Raw genomic sequence first — 24938 nt, 5'->3', positions numbered from 1 at the left:
AAGCGCGTCTTGTGTGTTCTTTGGTGGCTGCTGTTGGCTGTTATTAATGCTATTTCATTGTCAGAAAAGCTTGGTTTTGACTCTTAGAGCACATATTTAAAAATTTGCTTCAGATTAGTCTAAATATACAAATAATAAAATTAAGATCATATTCTTTAAAGCTGTTCCAAAGAAGAAAGTTCCTGAAAAACCTGAAGTTCCAGAAAAAGTGGAGCTTAAACCTCTGAAAGGTATTTCACAGTCTGGGAAATGCATTTATATGCATTATCCCTTTATCTGACTTTTGGCTCTTCCTGTCTTCTAGAATGTTCTTTCTTTCTTTCTTTCTTTCTTTCTTTCTTTCTTTCTTTCTTTCTTTTTCTTCTTTCTTATAAGTAATCAGAGTAATCTCATTTATTTCTTGTATTTTTGTAGCTTTTATGGTCCTGGCTCATGAGTGTTGCTTCCTCTGTCTCCCATCAAATTCATACATTTGTGGATAGATATTGTTTATCTTTGTCTCATCTACATATGTCTTCTTGCATTTTCCTAAACTTAAAAATATCACATTTTACTGACTAGCTGAAATTAGTATCAGGACCCATATTAGGTTAAAATGCAGGGAGTTAATATTAGAAAACTTTGGAATTTCACCTGAACAACAGTATTTTAGCCAGTGTTATAAGCACTAAAAATAAGTCACGCTCTCCTTCTGTATTACTGAGATGATTCATAGAGATTTCCTCAGGCCTTTCCTGTCACTCTCTTGTCACTGACTCCAAGACATTCTTTCAGGTGTACAGATCTCACATTTTAGGGAACATTCTTCATTGCTGCAGGTCATTTTTCAAAATTTATTTCTCTTGACACAGTATTTTCCCTATCTAAACTTAGACCCTAAAGGAAAATAAATGGATCATAAATTTTAGAAAATTTTCTGTTACAAATAAAATTATTAACTTTTCTAGTAAGTATAATGGGTAACAGTGTTCTATTTAAGTAATCAACATATCCAGACCCAGAAACTGAATCTGTTGTTGATTCACTCTGTAATGTTAGAGAAGTCACCCCTCTAAATACACATTTCCTGATTTACAAAATGGGGATTACAAAATAATGTGATAATGGCTATTAACTAGTGACAAGGAAAAGCCACTCAAACATTCAAATGACATGTAATTACATATAATAGCTTTAAAAATAATAGCTGCAATGGTGTGTTCTGTACCTGAAATGAAATAATAGGGAAAAACAAATGCAAAGATGTATTTCCACTATGTCCATCATGTGAGTAAAGGATATATGCCATCCTTATGTTCATTAGATGTGTGGTTGTCTCTCCAGGTTTGATCAATAAAAATGGTTATACGTTGAGAATATTAGTAATCCTAAAATAGTATTGAAAGTCAGCACAATTTATCATGGTTAAAAAAGTTTAATGTTTAAGTGTGAAATTTTACTTAACATACTTGACAGGAAAAAATCATTTAAAATGAAATGCTTACATATTTACCTTTTGTATATTTAAATTTTGTAGTTATGCAAAGTTATCTTCACATTAAAAAAATAAAACTATTTAGTGAATTGCAAATATCTTGTTTAAGGGCACCAAATAGGAAATTTTATAGAAATATCTAAAATTCAGATTTCACATGACTAAATAAATATGGTGTTAAGTGATACAAAATAATGTATTAAATTGATTTTCATTGACATTAGTAGAGACGTAAGGTGGTTCAATAAGCACCCAGTGTTTCTCTTTTTTCCACTCAAATCTTTGAGGGGGCTAGAGGAGGAGGAGGAGGAGGAGAAACATTATATATGCTGTACATATCTTCGACTGTGCCCAACAGTCACTGAAGATGCAAAATAGAATGAACTTAGACTTGGGTCCCTTTTTAGTCTAAAGACCATTTTTTTATTCATTAAAAAGAACTCCAACACCAGCTCTCAAATTCTATAGTTTTATAATTTTAGGTATTATTTCAAAAAGGAGATCTTGAGAAATGATATTTCTCTTCTGTTAAGAAAATGAGAATGGCCCTTTCCCAACATCAAGGTCATCAGCCAGATCCCGTGGCTTTCTTCTCTTACCAGTGGAGAAGATTGAATATTGACACTAACACTTACCAGTATCATTTTAATGTAATTAATGGTTCGTGAGACACCGATATAGATTTGAACAATCTATAATTGTAGATTGGGGCAAAGATGCTGTCAGGAGCCCTATATGTGATCAAAGACTCATAAAGTCAATATACAGTAATGTCTTCTACCCTCATTTAAGATGAATATACTTGCTTGTAATAAATGCAGTGGAATTTGTCACAAGGCTATGTAGATGTTTGCAGAGGAAATAACTTGAAGTATATTATTTGCTTTTAAATTCTGTGATATTTATAGGCAGCAAACGTTATTACTTATGCACTGCAGTTAACTAGTTTTGAAAGAGGCCTTTTTCTTGTTGAAATTTACTTTTTATATGAATTCACTTCAAAATTTGAAATCATATTCTTTTAAGTGCCTGGAGTTGAAAAGAAAGTTCGAAAATTACTTCCTGAACCTAAGCCTCAACCAAAGGAAGAAGTTGTTCTCAAAAGCGGTATAGTATTTTTCAACTGTTTTTTTTTAGCTTTACGTTGACCAGAAACAGACTTGAAAGCTTACAAAATGTTTCTGTCTCTTGGTCAGATTACCTATTCAGATACCTATTTATCACAATTCATTTATAGTTGCATTGAAAATTAGGAAGGTTATCATTTCCATGTCTTTTTTAAAAGAAGACAGAAATTTTGTAAGTGTTTTGAAATTTACATGAATAGACATAACCAAATTGATAATGCTCTAAGCTAATAATAATGACCACAGCTGTCACGTTTGTAATCACATGATGTAGTAAAATACACTAAGCCTATTAAGTACCCCAAATTACAGAGGAACTATGTAAGCCTAAATTCAGTATTCAGCTTTGAAGTGTAACACAGGACCATCACAACTAATAAGTAACATTTTTAAAAAACTGAACATTTCTTTCTACTAATAAACTACTAAAGAATTGAAAGTAGGATTTTCAGATGAAGAAGTTGTAACATTTTCTTCATGCAGAATTACAGATATCTAGGCCACAGTTCTTTGGCTATCTCCACTTAAGTAAACTTTATACTTGTTTAAACGCTCCTCGTTATATTAGAATGTTGAATTATGATTTGAATTTGTTGCTATTTAAACTTATTCATTTTGCGATTTGGTCATTTTTGCAATGGAGTTGTCTCCAAACAACAGATTGGCTATGTACATGGATGCAAAGTGACTCTGAGTGTTATTCTAATTAATATAGCAACCTTTGATTTTTTTTTTCTTAAAAACAAGCACTTCTAGCATAAATGCTAATTGCCCAGTGCACCAGGTGGCATGCTTTTCATTTTCCTTGCTTTGTGCACTATTTGCATTTGTCTAGCTCAACATCTTCATTAGTTTGTTTGTCTTGGTTTACATATAAGCCTTTTTGTCTTTTAAGTTCTAAGAAAGAGGCCTGAAGAAGAAGAACCTAAAGTAGAACCTAAAAAACTAGAAAAAGTTAAAAAACCAGGTAGGAATCTTAGTAACAATTCTCTTTTAACAAAATGGACATTTAACAAAAGGTTTATCTTGTAAACATTATCGGAGTTAAATATAAACACAGCTTCATATTTCATCTGTGAAATAGTCTGTGCTTTCCATTGTCTGCTTTATGTTTAAATATCTTTATAGTTATTTCAAATCCATTCATGTATGTCCCTGTACTTCATTGTTGTTAGTACTTTGCCACTGGTCCTTCTGGTAGAAGTGATTGTGAAATAATCAAAATGGCTACAAAATAACTTAATGGGAGGGTGTCAGCAAATGTGGCACAGAATTTGGGGGCTTTTAAGTGGGTTGATTTTTATCATTAGTCTATTTTCAAAGGCTGTATTTATTGGGAACTGTTATGGAAGTGATTTAGACAGGGGAAGCTGACGGAGTTAGGACACAAGTGGATGGAATAAGAGAAAGGCAAATAAACTGAGGCAGAGTCAAGAAGAGAAAATAGAAATTAGTTGATACAGTATAAGGTTTTGTTAAAAGCCATTAATGGAGCTTTTGAAAGATAGTTTGATCTGATTATTTCAGGTCAATTGATTTCTATCTATTCAAATAACACTAGAAAATAATCTTACTATCTTAAAGTACCAGAGCCACCTCCAAAAGCTGTTGAAGAGGCTGAAGTACCTCCAGCTGTTACAAAAAGGGAAAGGAAAGTTCCTGAACCAGTAAAAGGTACAAACTTATTGGCACTTTCTTAGTCTCTAAAAATGCAAATATGCATCATTTAAAATACCATTACACTGGCATTAAGATTGGAACACATGACCTTAATCTGCTCATCACATATGGCTTTAATTTTCTATACCATTTCACTTTTATGTGAACTTGGCTAATGACCACCCATTTATCAAATAAATAAGTTTTAAGCGCTAGGAAAGAAATGGGTAATTTGATGAATAACAACATTAGAACCAATCAGATGCTCTACTATTATTTTCCAAATATTTTGTTCAAATGCAAAATAAACTTAGATCAAATACTTGATTTAGTGACTGTATGTGTATAAATTCTAGTATATCCCAAGATCTATTAAGTCTGTCCAGCTTTGGTTTGAATTTGTGAAAAACTTCCAAGATACTGCGATAACCTGCTTACTATTGTGAATTATTTTAGTGCCTGAAATTAAGCCAGCAATACCTCTCCCTGGACCTGAACCAAAACCAAAGCCTGAACCAGGTAAGCAAACTTATCCTCAGTGCCAACAGCATATTCCTTCAGGCTTCATTACAAATAATATGTCAAATAACAAAATTCAACCAAGCAAATGTGAAGATCTAATTGGCTACATGATTCATGAATGGGGCAACACCCGGTCTAGCAAATAGAGGCACCTGAGTTGTACAAAATGGGAGGTTTTTATATGCAGAGGGTGGAGGCAAACAGTTATGAGCTCAAAAAAAGATTGTTCCCAAGGAGATTGTCTGCCAGGGGGGAAAAAGCAGGGGGTTTTTATCATGCATATTATGTCTTTCTTTCTTTGGGGGTTAGAGAGGACCCAGGTGACCCACTCTTTGGTGCTGATGGGAGGAAAAATCTCCTGACTTACCAGTGAAGTCCACATTTCTGGAGGGAGGTTGAAACTGCAATTAGACCGAGTATAAAGTCCCATTTTGAGAACTTGGTCAAATGACACCATTTTGGACCTGCGATTTTCTTTTCTTTTCTTTTCTTTTTTTAAGCAAATATGTAGTTAATTAAAAAAGGGAGTAAATGTCCACATGCATCAAAAAATTTCCAGTGTCCCAATATATCTTTAGACATTATTTATTTTATTCAATATACTTAAGTATATTGGAATATATTGAACATATTATACTATATAAAGATTATGTTATAGTTAGAACATATTATTCTCTGAAAAACTAGTGATTTAAAAATTTTAAAATTACATCAGAAAAGGCAAATAGGCCGCTAAATGAGATTTTAGGAAGAGACAAATGGATACATTAATGCAATGGACATCTCTCTACAGAAGTGAAAATAATCAAACCGCCTCCTGTGGAGCCCGCACCAACTCCCATTGCTGCCCCAGTGACCGTACCAGTAGTTGGGAAGAAAGCAGGTATTTGTTCTATAGTTTTCTTTTTGCTTGTTTTTTTTAATGGCTTAATAAAAGTATTCATACTTCATTAAAATTCAAGCCCTCTTGTTGAAATGTAGGCATCATCAAGGTGGGGGAGCAGGGATGTGTATAAATTCTTGATTAAATTTTTATCATCTTATGTCCTTTACCAAACTAATCTGTCACCCATGGGTACATACTGTGTTTTGATTGAAATATACATTCCTTCAAAGCATCATTGCTTTATATGCTTCTAAAATTAAGAAATGAATATGTTCAAGGCTGATGAAAACAAAGGAGACAGACAGACTCTCTAAGGACATACATCTAGGTAGCCTGTGGATATTCAAATTTCCCCCACATGACCTGTAGGAAACATTTCTCCTTCTTTAAAAAAACTGCATATTAAGATAATGAGAAAGTTCAGGAAATGGATAGTGTTGATGATTGCACAACACTGTGAATATACTTAATGCAACTGAATTGTATACCTGTTACAGTGGTTAAAATGGTAAACTATATGTTGGTGTATTTTACCACAACAAAAAAAGGAGAGACCAAAACAAGACAATGTAGTTCAGCCTTTAAATCTATATAAGACTTTAGGTCAATAGTAATTTTCTTAGATGTACTAACTCTGTGGCATTAACTATCTCAGGTACAAACTTAAGTTACTTATAAATTGTACATAAGCTATTAGTAGTTTGTCACTTGATAATAATCTCAAAACCAAAAATGTTTTGATATGTATTGACCATTGATAAATATGTGTCCTATTTGATCCTTGTCTAGTTATTTAACCTGTTTAAATTTTAAATTTCCTAGTCTGTAAAATCAGATTCATAATTATATCTGCCTCATAGGATCATTGTAAGGATTAAATATATATAAAACAGTACAGTGCCACCTGGCATATAGTAAAGCACAATAAATTTTTCATTATGTTTAATGACATGAGACAATATACTGTATTCTTTGGGTTGTAGTTTAACTTTAATATTTATTTATGTTAATATATTTGTCACTGATATTTATGATTTAGGCTTTATTCTGTTAAATTTTTATAATTGCAATGTGATACCTTTCATTAGCTCAGGAAAGGATCCTAACTGCCAGTGAGCTAATTAAATGTGCATAAAAATGAAGCTTTTCTCACACTCCCAGGGGCTGAAACTAGAGAGTTGGTTCTATAGTTTATATCTTGCCACATTAATAATTTCATTAAACTCTAAATAGAGGAACTGTCTTACTTCTGCCTTAGTTCATTGTCTGATTAAAGGAACTCTTCAAAGGAATCCATATGTGTGTAACACATAGACCCTCCTCTTTCCTCAGTCTTTACTGGATTTGTCTGCCCAGTTAAAAAAACAAAAACAAAAAATAGACTTGGGGTGCCTGGGTGACTTGGTTAAGCAGCTGACTTCAGCTCAGGTCATGATCTCACAGTCTGTGAGTTTAAGCCCCCCATGGGGCTCTGTGCTCACAGCTTAGTATCTGGAGCCTGCTTCCGATTCTGTGTGTCTCTCTCTCTGCCCCTCCCGTGCTTGCTCTCTGTCTCTCTCGAAAATAATAAACATTAAAAAAATAGGCTTTTGGTCATTTCTGGACCATTTCCCTTTTGCCTACATTGATTCCTTGTTGACAAAAACTTCTTTCCTCGATTCACTTACCCAACACATACATAATCATATCAAATACTTTGCATAGCTATGCAAGAGTAAAACTTCCTCATAAGGCAATAGTAAGCCTTCTCCCAGAAATGGGAGAAGAATAAAATCACTTGCTGAAAGCGATTTTTAAATCCTAAATATGTTGGTAATTTGGCTTGGTCACATCATTGACCAGAATGATACTGATCAAAATATGCCTTCTTGGAAGTAGCAAAGTATTGTCCATCGAGGTCATATAAATAAAGTCAATTTCTCTTCATGCATTAATATTTATAATAAAGAACATGATTCACCCCGCATGGTTTCTATGACACATAAAATAGATCTGAAAATTGTTTAAATGCTGAATTTTCTTTGTATCTCAGAAGCCAAAGCACCTAAAGAGGAAGCTGCCAAGCCGAAAGGTCCCATCAAAGGTAAGAGTCATTTCCCTGCACCTCAATTGTAACCTTTCACTCTGGGAAACTTTACATTCAAGAGGGAAAAAAAGTGCTGCTATAAACATTGAGGTCTGGGGGCGGGTGGGGGAGAGGGAAAATGGGTGATGGGCATTGAGGAGGGCACTTGTTGGGATGAGCACTGGGTGTTGTATGTAAGCCAATTTGGCAATAAATTGTATTTAAAAAAAATAAAATGCCAAAAGAAAAAAAAAACTACAGAAAAAAAGAGGAAAAAAGTTTTAAAATTTATAACAATTTTCATTATTCCCAATTGATTCTGCTAAAATAAATATGTCTTCTGATAGTTCAAGTACTATAACTCTAATATTATTCAAGTGGGTATTATATATAACCAATTATATTTTAGCATAATGAACCCCATACATTCTTAGGTTCATTCTTCATGTTTGATATTTATACATGACAGATAAAATAATTAGACATTAATTGGGACATTTTATATTTGGTTTAAAACTTGAGAAAACGAAGAGCATTTATTATTCATGGCTTCTTTATACCATCTCATTTTCCTATCTGAAAGAAGACAGTATAAATTCAATTGACCTTTCAATTGCTTAGTCTTTAGTTTTCTGTTCTTGTCTTCAAGTTGCTCTACCAGTGGTATTACCCAGCGGACAGCTAGGTATGCCCTTCTGACCCTAATGAAAATGCCAACTCAACTTTTAACTTTATTTTGAATCAGGTGTAGCCAAAAAGACTCCTTCACCAATAGAAGTTGAAAGGAAAAAGTTAAGACCAGGAAGTGGTGGGGAGAAACCTCCTGATGAAGCCCCATTCACGTACCAGCTAAAGGCTGTGCCACTGAAGTTCGTGAAAGAAATCAAAGACATCGTCTTGACTGAAGCAGAGTCAGTTGGGTCTTCTGCAATCTTTGAGTGTTTAGTCTCCCCCTCCACTGCAATTACAAGCTGGATGAAAGATGGTAGCAATATCCGTGAGAGCCCAAAGCACAGATTCATCGCAGATGGTAAAGACAGAAAGCTGCATATTATGGATGTCCAGCTTTCTGATGCCGGCGAATACACCTGTGTGTTACGTTTGGGAAATAAGGAGAAGACCTCCACGGCTAAGCTTGTTGTAGAAGGTAATTTCCAGGCTTCTAAATATGGTCCCCATTACATTTTAATACAACAAACCTCAGTAGCCATTTTTATTGTAACTTTGGACAACACCAAAAAGAGTTGTTTTTTTTTAATATCATTGAAAATATTGTATGTAATTGGAAAGGCTTTGCAGATTTTTAATACTGAAATTCTCCACAGAACTTCCCGTGCGTTTTGTAAAGACACTTGAAGAGGAGGTCACGGTGGTAAAAGGACAGCCACTGTACTTGAGCTGTGAGTTAAACAAAGAGCGTGATGTGGTCTGGAGGAAGGATGGGAAGATTGTGGTGGAGAAACCTGGCAAAATTGTGCCCGGCATCATTGGCTTGATGAGAGCCCTGACCATCAATGATGCAGATGACCATGATGCTGGAACATACACAGTTACTGTGGAAAATGCCAACAACCTGGAATGTTCATCCTGTGTCAAAGTAGTAGGTTAGTACTTTGCCAGGAAATTTTGTTCTGCTTATTATACTTATTAGTACTGCTCATTATGTTAACAAAATGGAAGAGAGAACTTTATTTCCAAACCTTGTACCTTACCTAAGAGGGGGAATAGCAACACATCATAACAAATTAATTATTTCCAGTTTTGAGAATGTTTTTTTTTTCTATGTCTAAAATTTACTAAGCAAGTTATTTATACTATATGAGTGTTTTTCTGACCTCATTTTCATGCAGAAGTCATTAGAGACTGGCTGGTGAAACCTATCCGAGATCAGCATGTGAAACCCAAGGGGACAGCCGTTTTTGCCTGTGTAATAGCAAAGGATACTCCAAACATTAAGTGGTTCAAGGGATATGATGAAATCCCCTTGGAACCAAATGATAAGACTGAGGTAGTAAAAGAAGGAAATAAGCTATTCCTCAAAGTCAAGAATGCTACACCAGAAGATATTGATGAATATGCAGTGGAAATTGAAGGGAAGAGATACCCTGCAAAGCTGACACTTGGAGGTATAACACTCTTTACTTTTATTCTAAAAGATAAGTTTTGTGTGTAAATAAGACAAAACAACACATCAATGAATAAATAAATAAATTAAATAAATAAATAAATAAATAAATAAATAAATAAATAAATAAGGAAAAGAAGAAAGAAACCAAAGCATTGTCAGATTGTTGAAAGCATTATGATTTTTCATCCCTGACCAATACAGAGCGTGAAGTTGAATTGCTTAAACCAATAGAGGATGTTACCATTTACGAGAAAGAAAGTGCAAGCTTTGATGCAGAAATCTCAGAGGCAGACATTCCTGGACAATGGAAACTGAAGGGAGAACTTCTGCGGCCCTCACCTGTGAGTCATTTCTGGTTTTAAATTGTCAGTCACATAAAATGTCCACATTGTATATTCAGATTTAACATTCAGATTTGGTTCAATAATGATGGAGTTATTTCAGGGTTCTAAAGTCTCAAAGGTGGGGGGGAGAACTTTGATGCACTATTTGTGGACAGCTCAGGCAATTTTTAAATATTTTATGTCAAGATTTTTTCCTTATTTTTTAAGTTTGCTTATTTATTTTGAGAGAAGACATGAAGGGGGGAGGGGCAGAGGGCGAGGGAAAGAGAGAGAATCCCACGCAGGCTCCACACTGTCAGTGCAGAGACCGATGTGGGGCTCAAACTCACAAACCGTGAGATCTTGACCTGAGCTGCAATCAAGAGGTGGCTGCTTAACTGACTGAACTACCCAGGCGCCCCTTACTTACTTTTATTAGTAATTTTTATGATATCTTTAGACATCTGTATCTGAAACATTTCTCCTTGAGGGAAATTATCTCATCCAAATGCTAACTAAGACCATTGTTTTTCAGACCTGTGAAATCAAAGCAGAAGATGGAAAACGGTTCTTAACTTTGCACAAAGTCAAACTGGACCAAGCTGGGGAAGTCCTTTACCAAGCACTTAATGCGTTTACAACTGCCATTCTGACAGTAAAAGGTATGGCCTTATAGAGTGCATGAGGTGGGCTCAACTTCATTACACAGCCCTGGGCATTCTGAAAAAAAACCTCATTCTTAATGTTTGATTTTCAGAAATCGAACTTGACTTTGCTGTGCCCCTGAAGGATGTCACTGTTCCAGAAAGACGACAGGCTCGATTTGAATGTGTTCTCACTCGAGAGGCGAATGTTATATGGTCTAAAGGACCTGATATAATCAAGGCATCTGACAAGTTTGATATCATTGCTGATGGAAAGAAACACATTCTTGTTATCAATGATTCTCAATTCAGTGATGAAGGGGTCTATACTGCTGAGGTGGAGGGCAAGAAGAGCTCAGCACGATTATTTGTTACAGGTAAGAGCTGATGAGATGAGATCTGGCTAGAATATCCCACATTTAAACACACAGACATAAGACTTTAAAGATAGAATGCTGTGTGTGCCATTCCCAGCCTGTCAACAACCAGTGTTAAGGCTGGACCACCCCTTGTGGTTCTTGTTATGATTGCAAGATGCACTCAGCAGTACCCATCAGGAAACATTAAAAGAGACAAGGTTTATTACTCACAGGACCTGGAAATTACATAGCACAATGGGCCACAGTGCCAGAAGTGTGTGTGTGTGTGTGTGTGTGTGTGTGTGTGTGTGTGTGTGTGTGTGTTTTGGAAGAGGGAGTGAGGGGTAGACAGTGGACCTGGGGGTTCCACTTTTATTGAGGTTGAGGGTCTGTGGTTTTATGGGCTCACTCTTTATTGGTAAATTTAAAACATAAGAGCAGGAATTTAAAGTGAGGGAAAAAGGAGCACCTGCGTGGCTCAATTGGTTAAGCGTCTGACTTTGGCTCAGATCATGATCTCACAGTCTGTGGTTTCGAGCCCCGCATGGGGCTCTGTGCTGACAGCTCAGAGCCTGGAGCCTGCTTCAGATTCTGTGTCTCCTTCTCTTTCTCTGTCCCTCTCACTTGTGCTCTCTCTCTCCCTCTCTCTCAAAAAATGAATAAACATTAAAAAAAATTTTTTTAAGTGAGGGAAGAGAAAAAAACATGCAGCCCAAACTGGCTGTTTGGTCAGTTATCAAAATCAACCGAGGTCCCAAAAACAGAGGAGGCTGTGGGGCGTGCTGGGGAGGGACCCAGTCTAGCTCCTTATCCAGCCCTGTGGCTGGCAAGGTGTTTTTCAGGATAGCCATCTCTGAGGTAGATGCTTGGCAATCAAAGCTTAAGTCAGGTACTTGCATCACAAAAAGAAAAGCCAACTGTCAAGGTTTATGCTGCAAACACCAAGTTCTAATAACAATAAGTGCCAAGTGGCACCACAACTTTACTGTCAAATTGCCACCAAAAAAAGCCCCTCAATTTTTATTTTAATGAAGGATGACTCCATTTGAAAGGACGAATAAATAAATGCTATGTGAAATGGTTCCTTTTGACCTTGGCAGATTAGAGTGGAATATTTCTGAAGGTAAATTGTATGTCTAAGCACATTCTCCACACTTCCACTGCAGGTATAAGGTTGAAATTCATATCGCCTCTTGAAGACCAAACGGTGAAAGAAGGCGAAACAGCAACTTTTGTTTGTGAGCTTTCACATGAAAAGATGCATGTTGTCTGGTTCAAAAATGATGCCAAACTCCACACAAGCAGGACTGTACTCATCTCATCTGAGGGCAAGACCCACAAGCTGGAAATGAGAGAGGTGACTCTGGACGATATATCCCAGATAAAAGCTCAAGTGAAGGACCTGAGCTCCACTGCAAACCTGAAGGTCTTAGGTAAATATGACCAATGATAACAAAATAGCTGCTTTGGGGACAGTGAGAGTGGGCGGTCCTTACATATTTTGCAACTTGTAATTCTCATAAACTCGAATTCTCACATGCTTCTGACAATCTGCTGAACCACTTTCGCAGAGGCCGATCCCTACTTCACCGTGAAATTACACGACAAAACTGGAGTTGAGAAGGATGAGATTATTCTCAAGTGTGAGGTGAGCAAAGACGTACCAGTGAAATGGTTCAAAGATGGCGAAGAGATTGTACCTTCACCGAAACACTCTATCAAGACGGATGGGCTGCGCCGCATCTTAAAAATCAAAAAGGCAGAACTTAAAGATAAAGGCGAATATATGTGTGACTGTGGCACCGACCAGACAAAAGCCAATGTTACTGTTGAGGGTGAGTCGCTCAAAAATTTTAAACTCATGCTATCTGAACATGAAGTTTATTTGTTCAGTCATCCTAACAAATTTCTGTGGAATTTCAGCTCGACTAATAAAAGTGGAAAAACCTCTGTATGGAGTGGAATTGTTTGTTGGTGAAACAGCTCGCTTTGAAATTGAACTTTCGGAACCAGATGTTCATGGCCAGTGGAAGTTGAAAGGAGAGCCTTTAACTGCTTCCCCTGTAAGTCAAGATTATCTGACCACACATGCAGGGCGTGCTTGGTGGTTTGGGGTGAAAAAAAAGATATACTTCTGGTTTACAATGTCTTGATGATTGGTAAGGATAACCAGTTACGAAAATGATTTTCTTCTTGCTCCTTCCTTTTGCCTTTCACTCCAAACAGGACTGTGAAATCATTGAAGATGGGAAGAAGCATACTCTGGTCCTTTATAACTGCCAACTGGATATGACAGGGGAGGTGTCCTTCCAGGCTGCCAATGCTAAATCTGCAGCCAATCTGAAAGTGAAAGGTAGGCTCTGCCTGTCAGCCACCCTTTTGTTACTTTCTTTGCAAGACTTCGAGACCCTGACTTGATCAGGGGTCATGAATGGAAACCTAATCTGGCTTCATCCACATCACCCTCTTCTTGCAGAACTGCCACTCATCTTCATCACCCCTCTCAGTGATGTTAAAGTCTTTGAGAAAGATGAGGCTAAGTTTGAGTGTGAAGTATCCAGAGAGCCCAAAACATTCCGTTGGCTGAAAGGAACCCAGGAAATCACAGGTGATGACAAATTTGAGCTTATAAAGGATGGCACCAGACATTCATTGGTGATCAAGTCAGCTGCTTTTGAAGATGAAGCAAAATACATGTTTGAAGCCGAAGATAAACACACAAGTGGCAAACTGATCATTGAAGGTAAATATTCTTTTATTAAATAGACCATATTTATTTATTTATTTAGCTTTTATTTTTATAGTTCCTCCTTAAGGGCTGGAATTAATGAGTTTTTTTTTTTCTTGATAGGAATCCGACTCAAATTCCTCACCCCACTCAAGGATGTAACAGCCAAAGAGAGGGAAACTGCTGTGTTCACTGTGCACCTGTCCCACGATAACATCCGAGTTAAGTGGTTCAAAAATGACCAGCGCCTGCATACCAGCAGATCCGTCTGGATGGACGATGAAGGGAAAACTCATTCCATCACATTCAGAGACCTCTCTATTGACGATACCTCGCAAATTAAAGTCGAAGCTATGGGGCTAAGTTCAGAAGCTAAACTCACTGTGCTTGGTAGGTGTTTTCTATTTAACTTTATTACATTAAATTCAACAGAAATTTGTGGAGTATCTATCATATAAAACAGTCTTCTGAGTGTTATATTGCATGAAAGCAGTGCTGTACTTAAGAAACTATCACAAACATTATCAAGCCTCTTTCTAAAATATTTTTACCTAAAAATATGAGGACTTTCAAGTAATATAGATTTGGGCTCATGAAATAACCAATTGAAATCAGAAATAAAACTGCTAATTATTGAGCCCTATCATCTTTAAAATAGGAATAGAAGTACTTCCCATCTCCTTACTTCATCAAAATTATTTCAGAAGGGTATCTTCCAACTTCTAATAAGAGAGGAAACACAGCACTAACATTAAAAAAAATCATTGTTTTTCTTGGCCCCTTAATATCAAGCAGATTACATATGAGGTCTAACATGTAGAAACTATTAAAGGTGAACTATTGATTGATATAAGAAAAACTAATAACATGAATCCGAAAGCTTAAAGGTAAACTAGAGGTAATAGATTTGCTAAGGAATTAGAAATTTAGCCGAGCAATGAAGGAACACATAATCATATTTGAAGCTAAATTTCATAGTATCTTTCAAACCACTATTAATAACATACTTTAAAATATAGATGGATTAGATCTTGACAGATCACATGCATTGATTCCCTTTCTAACCTTTAGAGAACTTCTGAACATAAGCATGTCAAATAAGCAGAAGCTGGGTACAGTTTTAAACTATGCCCAGAACTGTGAGCTGCTTCTTAAACTTTCCAAGGGACCGCATTTCTTCAGTGGTTAATGGAATGTTTTCACTTATACTTTACTTGCAGAGGGAGATCCGTACTTTACCGGAAAGCTTCAAGACTACACTGCCGTAGAGAAAGATGAAGTGGTTCTACAGTGTGAAATCAGCAAAGCAGATGCACCAGTGACATGGTTTAAGGATGGCAAAGAAATAAAACCATCTAAAAATGCTATCATCAAGGCAGATGGCAAGAAGCGCATATTAATCCTAAAGAAAGCCTTGAAATCAGATATTGGACAGTATACCTGTGACTGTGGGACAGATAAGACCTCAGGAAAGCTCAACATTGAAGGTAAGGAATTTCCATGAGTTTGACTCTTGAAGCTGATTGGGGTTATTTCTGCCCGAGGCTAATGACGCATGCTGACCCTTCACTTTTCTAGATCGGGAGATCAAAATGGTGCGACCCCTGCACAGCGTAGAGGTGATGGAGACCGAGACGGCCCGCTTTGAAACTGAAATCTCTGAAGAGGACATCCATGCCAACTGGAAACTCAAGGGAGAGGCACTACTCCAAACACCTGTAAGGCTATTTCTGAACTTGTCAACACCTAGAGGAGCTGTGTGAAATAAAAAAGGACAGGCAACAAGTCAGAATGCATGCAGGGCATTTAAAACATGCTATCAGGTTCTCTATCAGACCTAAAGAGAGAGATTAGGATCTACAGATCTACAGATCCACACAAATCGTGCATTCTTTTTGATCCAGCATAGTGGTATAGGCTGTAGATATTCTGTGATGCTGCTAGTTGGCTCAGAATTCTACAGGTAAAAGAAAGTTCGCTTTCTTGATATTTCCTGTAAGCTTTATTTCATGAAAAAGAGCTCAAATTACATCAAGTCTTGTCACTAGTTATTTGTAACATTCCTTAAGCTCTGATAGTCTCCGAAAAAATACCAAAGCTTATTTCCTGTGAGACCTTTTCTCTCTTTTGGCACAGGATTGTGAGATCAAGGAAGAAGGCAAAGTGCACTTCCTTATTTTGCACAACTGCCGCCTGGACCAGACAGGCGGGGTGGATTTCCAAGCTGCCAATGCTAAATCTAGTGCCCACCTCCGAGTGAAACGTAAGTAATAGGTGTTTCTGCTGAAAAGGAAGGATGTACTTTTGCAGAAAATGAATGTGCATGCAATTAATTGGAATTATTTAATTAATTAGAAAACATTGTTAAGGTACAGACACTGGCTTTCTTGACATCCTAACACACACATGGTTCCATTTCCAAAGTTTTGGACATTTCATTGACCTTGCTGGCCATTGAAACAAAATAAAAATAAGCGAGTCAGATTCTCTTACTGTGTAATCCTTCCATTCAAAGTCGCAATGCATGCAATAAGAATCTAACTCAGAACTCTTGAAGACCACATACCCCTGTGGCTGTTACAACTGCAGCACTACAGAAAAACTTGGCTGTGTGGGCATCTCAGACTGAAGAAGGGAGGCAGGGTGCTTGGGCTAACATTTTTGGAAGGTGCAAAGTGTTTGATGGATATGGACAGGCTATGTGATTGAGGGCCCCTCGTCCTCTCCCAATCACAGTCTTAGTTATTTTGGAAGTCACATACCACATGTAGCAAGAGGAACTTGATGCCTGGCAGAGAGACAGATGCAGCGCAGATTTCTTGCTGACCTTGGATATCAGAACGAAAGGGCCCCTACAAATACCCACTGTCCCGCCACCAGCTCTCCCCTTCTCAGCACTGAGGGGCCACATTCACATGCGAGTTAAAATAGTGGCCAGTCCCACGGCTCTTTCCTTCTTGAAGAAAGCAACCATGGAGATGAATAACTAAGTGTATTTATGCTTTTGGAATTACAAAATGAGTGATCCTGAGCTGTTTCCTTCTTCTCGCCAAGCACGAGTAATTGGTCTTCTGAGACCTCTGAAGGATGTCACAGTCACCGCAGGGGAAACAGCCACCTTTGACTGTGAGCTCTCTTATGAGGATATCCCAGTGGAATGGTATCTCAAAGGGAAGAAACTCGAGCCCAGCGATCAGGTAAAAGGCGGGCGCCTTGCCATGTCCTGCTCTTCTCTTTCTCTCATGTTCTCCAACTTCACTCGGATGTTCCTTGTTCTTTGCTCTTATGTCCCTTCCTCTTCCTTTCCCTTTCTCTTACCTACTCTAGCCTGATTTCTGCTTAAATTGAAAAGCAGATTCTTCACATCATTGTTGGATTTAATCTTTTGGTATTTTTATTGAAATGGAAATAAAAGTTTTAAGTACAATAAGGTTTTAGTTTTTTGAGGAGAAGGCAAATGCTCATTAGCTATTAGTACTAGTTTGTTTGATTAACTGGAAGACAAGAGGGATCAAAAAGGCCTTTTGATTGGATGCCTTGCAACAACAGCCCACATTAAGTTTTGTGACTAATTCTCTCCGTGTTCTCTAGTGCTCTGCATATAAGGGGATTAAGAGGAGAAGATGGAAATTCCATTTCAGGCAGTTGATCAAGTGGTTGAGATAACTTCTGGGTAGATTTGCTCTTCAAGCATTTCTCCAAAGCTATTTTTAACCCTCAAGTGTTCTGAGCTGTGCAAATTCTGGAATGCCAAGTGGACTATTTACAGTGCAGCTGACAGTTGTGACAAGAAAGAGGGCTCAGAGGTTATCCACATATGTGAGCAAATACACATTAAGTTTTAGGAAATAACCAACTCTCAGTGTTAGCACTTCTATGTCCCAAATTTTCACTGTAAGTAAAAACTGAGGTGACTGTTCAGATAGACCTAAACTACAACTTACCTAAACTGAGCTATATATTCTGCCCCCCAAAACAGTGTGTTTATGTTATCCTGATAATTCTTCATTAATTTTGAGTTCTTAGAATAAAACTTTTAGAAAATGTCCAAAATGGGTTAGAAATAAAGCACAGGGAAGTACATTGTTCTATGACATTTTTTTCAATATTTAAAAAATAATATCGAATGTGACAGCAAGGCTTCAATACAAATCAAACTTCAAAGGTGTGAAGGCAAATAATTCAAAAAGGATTCAGTTTAACAAAGAGTCACAAGGTTGACTGAAGTAATAAGAAGGCAAATGCATTTGAATAACAGTAAATAGTAAAATAGTAAAAATAGTAAATAAATAGTAAAACAAACAAAAAATCATGTATTCTATCAAAGTCATTAAAGGCGAATTCAGTTAACAGTCATTGGGGAGACAAAGTCTGCTTGTTACACAGACAGTAATGATTAGTCGGTCTCCTTTTTTTGCTGAGGACAGAAAAAACAGCTGTACGTTCAAATGACCGTATGAGAATTAAGTTATATATGAGGAAACTTTCCCTACAGTGAGGTCTTCTAAATACTGAACTGGGTGAAGGAGTCATGTCCACCTTCAAGTTTCCTCTTTTTTTTTTTTTTTTTTGAAATGTACATTTGTCCTAATACGTGTAGTCTCATTGCTTTCATGTCCAAATGCAGAGAATTGGTTGCCTTTTCAAGATCCTTTCTATATCTGTAAACTCATGATTTGAATATAGGAACACTGCTTAAGGACAAATGATACTATACTTTTGCTACTAAGTATTTTTTGGTCAAATTAAGAGCTTTGTTTTATTAAAAGATCAGTTCGCATTAGTTCTAATGTAAAAGCTCTACTATTTTATTTTGAAATGTAGATTCCTAAAAAATTTATCCACATTTCTTTTATTAAAAAAAGATTTTATATAGTATATATATATATACACATACATACATGTATATAGTCACTAAACTTTTTTCTGGGAATAAAAGAGATCACCTTACTATAATTCTCTAGGGCTTCTTTGTGTCTCTCTTGGCATAGGAATTTTAATCCTTTATTTTAGCCACCCAAAATACTTCAGCTGTTTATGAACTTGCTCTTAAATTACTTACATGTCTCTTTATAAAAAAAAATTTTTTTTAATGTTTATTTATTTTTTGAGAGAGAGAGACAGAGTGTGAACAGGGGAGGGGCAGAGAGAGAGAGAGGGAGACGCAGAATCCGAAGCAGGCTCCAGGCTTTGAGCTGTCAGCACAGAGCCTGATGTGGGAATTGAACTCACAAGCTGTGAGTCAGACGCTTAACTGAGCCACCCAGCTGCCCCTTATATGTCTCTTTTTTAAAAGAACTTAAATATAAACTGTGAAGTCATAAAGTCATTTTATTACATTTTGCAGATTTTGTTTCAATTTAATTCAGGCCTTTCATTTTCAGTTTGCAAAGTGTTTAGCCTCCAAAACTACACAAACCAAATACAGGTGATTGAAATAGAAAATAAAAAAAAAAAAAAATTTAGGGGCGCCTGGGTGGCTTAGTCGGTTAAGTGTCCATCTCTTGATATTGGATCAGATCATGATCTCCTGGTCATGAGACTGAGCCCTGCATTGGGCTCTGCACTGAGTGTAGAGCCTGCTTGGTATTCTCTCTCCCTCTGCCCCTCCCCTGCTCACTTGCTCACTCTCTCTCTCAAAAATAAATCACTTAAAAAAAAAAGAAAAGAAAGAAAACATTTTATAGAAAAAACAGTTGTGTTTCCTGCCCCACCTTGGCCATTAGTGCAGGAAGGCACTACTAGTCCTAACTGGGCCTTTGATAATTATGTATTTAAACTTTAACAGCGTGGTCAGAGTGATAATGCCTATTACAGCAATATGCACCTACTAAAGGTTAACAATATTGTAAAAGGATAATCTCTAATATTATCATGGAAACATAAACCACCACAAAATCATCAGCTTAGTTTTTCCTTTTTTAACATAATCAAAGTACACTGTATATGAGTTACTTATTGAGAACTACTGTGTTCTGAGACAAGTTCTTGGTAACAGAGTATTCTAAAGTATCCTCAGAGGAATTTAAATGATAAAATAATGTGTAAACAGAGAAGCTATATCTGTGGATGGGTTGGGATCTGAAATACTTTAAAAGAATAGCCCTAACACACAGTACAAAATTTATATTCAAATTTATATTGAAACATCATTACAAAAACAATTTTTTCCCATTCAAGCACCATGTTGAATAAGTAGCTATGTTATTAAGACATATCTTAATTACCTTCTCCTATCTGTTTGTTTTCCCTTATTATGTCTTTGACCTGTTCTCAATTATTAAGGTAGTTATATTAATAGCCATGCCCAGCTCTTAATTAAGAAAAATCTTCACATGAAACTTTATTCCTGACTCTTTCATTCACACCAGCATAATAAATAGTTTCACTGGTAAAAAATGTTTACATTATTCGTAACTCTAAATGAACTCTTAAGTGGTGCAGAATGAATCCCAATGACAGGGCACAGCATCTCACAGACTTTCATAGAAGAAACTCTGATTGTCGTATTATGATTACTGTCAGGATGGCCCTGTCTGTAGCCTGATTTCCAATTGTATAAGCCACATTTATGGGACCTAATGGCAGTCCATATCAAGGTGGTGTATTCTTTTTGGACAATTCGTTTTCCTACAGACTTCTTCTTCAAGCCATCGAAGATTGCATTTACAACAAGAATTTATCATCCAAATATTAACAGCAATGGCAGCATTTGTCTTGATAGTCTAAGATCACAGGATTGTGAATGAATTTTTTCCTTTCCTTTAATTATTTAGATTCTCTAAGTTTATATATATATATATATTTATATATATATATAATATACATATTATATATATTATATATAATATATATATTTATATTTATATATATTTATATATATATTTATATTTATATATATATTTATATATATAATATATATATTATTTATATATAAATATATATTATATATATTATTTATATATATATTTATTATATATTATTTATATATATATTTATATATATATTTATATATATATTTATATTTATTTATATATATATTTATATATATATTTATATATATATTTATATATTATATATTATATATAACATATATATATTAATATATATATATTTATATATATATAAACATATTATATATATATATATAAATAGAAAATTTCCTAGGCATTTCAACCTAAAAGGCCACCTAGTAATTATGTAAGGCAACTATGAAAGCCTAAAACTTCCTTAAAAGATTCCAAAATACTGGTTAAAATCATTTTCAAAGGCATATGTGCTGTATATATGATTATAAAACAACTTGGAAAGCACTATTCTAAACTGTTGACTAATAGAGAGAGAGAGAGAATTGCTATTTCATATAGTCTTAAACTGCACTTTTTTCAAAAAAAAAAATAGGTGGTCCCACGTTCAGAAGGAAGAATTCATACACTTACTCTGAGGGATGTAAAGTTAGAAGATGCTGGAGAAGTCCAACTGAGAGCAAAAGATTTCAAAACTCATGCCAACCTCTTTGTGAAAGGTAATTACAAGGTTTATTTTCAAAAACGTGGTATAATGTGGAGGTTCATAAATAATGCCAACTCTCAATTTTCTTTTTATGATTAGTTCCATAGATCATTAAAATCCACCAAAGATCCAAATTTTATTTTTTGGCCAAACAAATTAGGTCACAGACTGTAAAAGAAAAAAAAAAAGTCAAAATGGACTAGAATGTGTTTTACTTCCCCCAACTGTTTATGTTGCATTCAATAAATGGCTAGAGGAAGAATTATTATCAAACTAGGTATCTATCACTTCATTAATCAAGATTTGGCTATTATTTCCTTGATGTTTCATACTTTTTAAAACAACACCTTTCCTCTGCATGTACAAATAATGGTGAAACATCATTATTAGAGGAAACCATCCAAGTGGAATCAAAACTTGCAAATGAAATTGAAAAACAGGAAAAGCTCTGGCGATATCAGAAGAAAGTTGAGGAGGTGCTCAAACTCTTGGAGAAGGAAAGGAGAAATACCTTGGCTAATTAGTGTGATTCTTTCAGAACCCCCCGTTGAGTTCACTAAGCCTCTTGAGGACCAGACGGTCGAAGAAGAAGCCACTGCAGTATTGGAATGTGAAGTATCCAGAGAAAATGCTAAGGTGAAATGGTTCAAAAATGGGACAGAAATCCTCAAAAGCAAGAAGTATGAAATTGTTGCTGATGGCAGGGTCAGAAAACTTATTATACATGGCTGTACCCCAGAAGATATTAAAACATACACTTGTGATGCTAAGGATTTTAAGACTTCCTGTAACCTGAATGTCGTGCGTAAGTATTCTTCTGACATGGGACTTTTCATTTGCAACTCTTTGATAACAACAAAAAAACCAGCACTTTTTGCATGCCCTTCTTGGCCTAACTGCATTTCTTGGTAACTTATGGTATCGATACTGACCTAACATGATCTTTATGTGTTTTAAAAAAAAAAAAAGTTCTATTACATCTTGTCTGATAAGGACATATCGATCACTTTCACTATGTTTCTGACCAGGGGGTAAGGCTACTGTAGGAATATTCTGAAACAGATAAGGACAAATTGAATGAAAGAGACAAGAAAGGAGTCATGATTAAAAAAAAAAAAGGGAAAGAAAGAGAAGAAAGAAAGAAAGAAAGAAAGAAAGAAAGAAAGAAAGAAAGAAAGAAAGAAAGAAAGAAAGAAAAGAAAGAGAAAGAAAAGAAAGAAAAGAAAGGAAAGCAATTTCTACTTGGAAAGAATGAATTCTCAGATGTCAGGAACAACTAGAAAATGATACGAAATTTCAGTTTGAGTAGGAACACGCTAAGGTCTGCTGTAATATGACATAGCCCACTCACATAATACTATCTCTGAAAATAAGAAAGGATAATAAGAAGGAGCAAAGCCTGGATTCTTGGAGTCCTGTGAATGAAGAGGAATCTAATGGTTGTTAACATTACTTCTTCCTCTGATGAAAAATACATCTCTTTTCCAAATGTCACATGCTAGTTCATTTTCTTCATTCATTCATTTGTCTGGTGATAACATTTTCAGTGTATATTTTTGTGCAATTGCTGTTGTTTGGTTTAGTTGCTTCTCATCTGTCAACAGCTACAAAATAGTGGCTTTGATTGTGCTTCCATGTATCTTGTACTGTTTTATTCTTTCCACTTTGTGGTTGTTCTGCTTTAGCTTATGACAGAGTAGTTTCTTGGGTCTCCTTCTTCCCTTTGTCATCTGTTTTGTCACCACTCCAAGAAAGCTCAGCCACACTGAGCATGTCTTCAAACCTATTGGCCAGCATTTGTGTCCCAGAATTTCACTGATCAAAAACAATCATCCTTGGGAGGACTCACAAGGAGCCCTAAAAGAAGGAGGGGCAAAGGGCAGCTCTCTGATCCTATACATTTGCTGACTTAATTCTGGAGATAAATGAAACAAGAGATGTGAAAAACCAAATTACCCTCCCATACAAAACACATTGCTTTGTTGCACTAATAGATTTCATGCCTGTCTTATGTGTGAACATCTTTGAAGATGAAAGAAAAAAAAAAAGCTAAGTGTGTGTGACTTCAATTGCCTCTTATCCATAGACAAGACTAGTAATAGCACTTCAAGCTGCATTATCATTGAATTCTGCTAATTTCTTAAAGATTATGTTGCCTGCCTTAAATAAAATAATGTTTCTTTGCTACCAGTGTTTCCTTGGACAATATCAACTTTCAACTCTGGAAGAATATCAATGAGAATTTTTCTTTCAGTTATTCAGAAGAACGGAGTTCATTATTGATTGATAGATAACAGATATATAATGAGTTGAACATATTGCATGCAATATAATCTCATGAAAACTACAGAGATATGTAAAAAATAAAAGCAAAGCATCATACCTGAATGGCAGCTCCAAGTGCTTTCAAAATCTGTTGTAACCTATTAAGATGGAAAGGTCCTGCAAAAGACTAACTTTATCTTAATATACACCACAGTAATGTTAGAGTAAATTCTAGAAGTCTCATTTTGAATTCTGATGACCTTCTCTTACAGCTCCTCATGTGGAATTCTTAAGACCACTCACTGATCTTCAAGTTAAAGAAAAAGAAATGGCTCGGTTTGAGTGTGAAATTTCCCGAGAAAATGCTAAGGTTTGTGATTGTATGGTTGCTATCTTGTATTGTCATATGCCTTTACTTTTAGTCTAGCCAAAATGGGGAAAAAAAAAAAGAGTGAATCAAACTTACCTCTGATAATCACTTTACTTTTAAATTAAAGATGTCACTTTGGTATGAAATACATACTTGATTTAATTGTTTTCTTTTTAGTATTATTCATTTACTATTACTTGACAAACAATGGACTCACAATCAGGAAACTCAGATATTATTGGTTTGGGCCATGTGGAATTGCTATTTTCTTAGGCTAAGAATAAATATCTGCAATTTCATGCCTCATTTACTACTGTTGTCTCAGTTCACACATCCTGAAAACAAAGAGTTAGTCTGCATGATATCTAAAACCCTCTATGACTCTCAACTTACATGATCCTATTATCTTTAATAACTGATAATAGTTCACTTAACAATAACTGAAGAAATTTCTTCTTGTCCTTTCGGGTTTAGGTTGTATTTGTATTTACTACTTTGGTTCTTCTTTACACCATAGTTTTGTTGTTTTCAAAAAAACTCAGAATCCTAGTTCCTCTTAAGGACACATATGTGAAGGAACCAAAAAAAAAAAAAACCCTGAGAAAAGTATCTATTTATCTTAAATATAGGTTCACTGGTTTAAAGATGGTGCTGAAATTAAAAAGGGCAAAAAATATGATATCATATCTAAGGGAGCAGTGCGCATTCTTGTCATCAACAAATGTCTACTGAATGATGAGGCAGAATATTCCTGTGAAGTAAGGACAGCAAGAACTTCTGGCATGCTGACCGTACTAGGTAAGAATAAAGTCTTTCTTTGGAGAGGTATATGTTTCAAGAAAAAAAAAATTCGGTTTAATTCAATGTTCTTGTTAT

General features: G+C 35.7%; 1 protein-coding gene across 50 annotated transcripts in view; it reads left to right on the top strand.

Moving 5' to 3' along the window:
- Positions 1-24938, top strand: part of TTN (titin) — a 277310-nt gene that overhangs the window by 156792 nt on the left and 95580 nt on the right. For 47 of the 50 annotated variants that reach the window (XM_045034065.1, XM_045034059.1, XM_045034049.1 and 44 more), the window contains 27 exons: positions 162-230; positions 2501-2581; positions 3497-3568; positions 4186-4275; positions 4717-4779; positions 5576-5665; positions 7701-7751; positions 8479-8880; positions 9059-9337; positions 9584-9859; positions 10063-10202; positions 10720-10846; positions 10942-11205; positions 12354-12620; positions 12759-13022; positions 13111-13250; positions 13414-13540; positions 13664-13930; positions 14039-14305; positions 15136-15402; positions 15494-15633; positions 16052-16178; positions 16970-17112; positions 21317-21440; positions 21966-22232; positions 23965-24062; positions 24692-24860. In XM_045034065.1, the coding sequence (XP_044890000.1) occupies positions 162-230; positions 2501-2581; positions 3497-3568; positions 4186-4275; positions 4717-4779; positions 5576-5665; positions 7701-7751; positions 8479-8880; positions 9059-9337; positions 9584-9859; positions 10063-10202; positions 10720-10846; positions 10942-11205; positions 12354-12620; positions 12759-13022; positions 13111-13250; positions 13414-13540; positions 13664-13930; positions 14039-14305; positions 15136-15402; positions 15494-15633; positions 16052-16178; positions 16970-17112; positions 21317-21440; positions 21966-22232; positions 23965-24062; positions 24692-24860 (4671 nt within the window). The remainder of the gene's footprint in view (positions 1-161; positions 231-2500; positions 2582-3496; positions 3569-4185; positions 4276-4716; positions 4780-5575; positions 5666-7700; positions 7752-8478; positions 8881-9058; positions 9338-9583; positions 9860-10062; positions 10203-10719; positions 10847-10941; positions 11206-12353; positions 12621-12758; positions 13023-13110; positions 13251-13413; positions 13541-13663; positions 13931-14038; positions 14306-15135; positions 15403-15493; positions 15634-16051; positions 16179-16969; positions 17113-21316; positions 21441-21965; positions 22233-23964; positions 24063-24691; positions 24861-24938) is intronic. The other 3 variants (XM_045034074.1, XM_045034073.1, XM_045034048.1) reach the window with 2 other exon arrangements.

Source organism: Felis catus, chromosome C1 (genome assembly GCF_018350175.1).
Source record: "Felis catus isolate Fca126 chromosome C1, F.catus_Fca126_mat1.0, whole genome shotgun sequence".
NCBI classification, from domain to species: domain Eukaryota; kingdom Metazoa; phylum Chordata; class Mammalia; order Carnivora; family Felidae; genus Felis; species Felis catus.
Note: the sequence above shows the minus strand (reverse complement) of the source record. Positions and strands in the feature narration are given on the sequence as shown.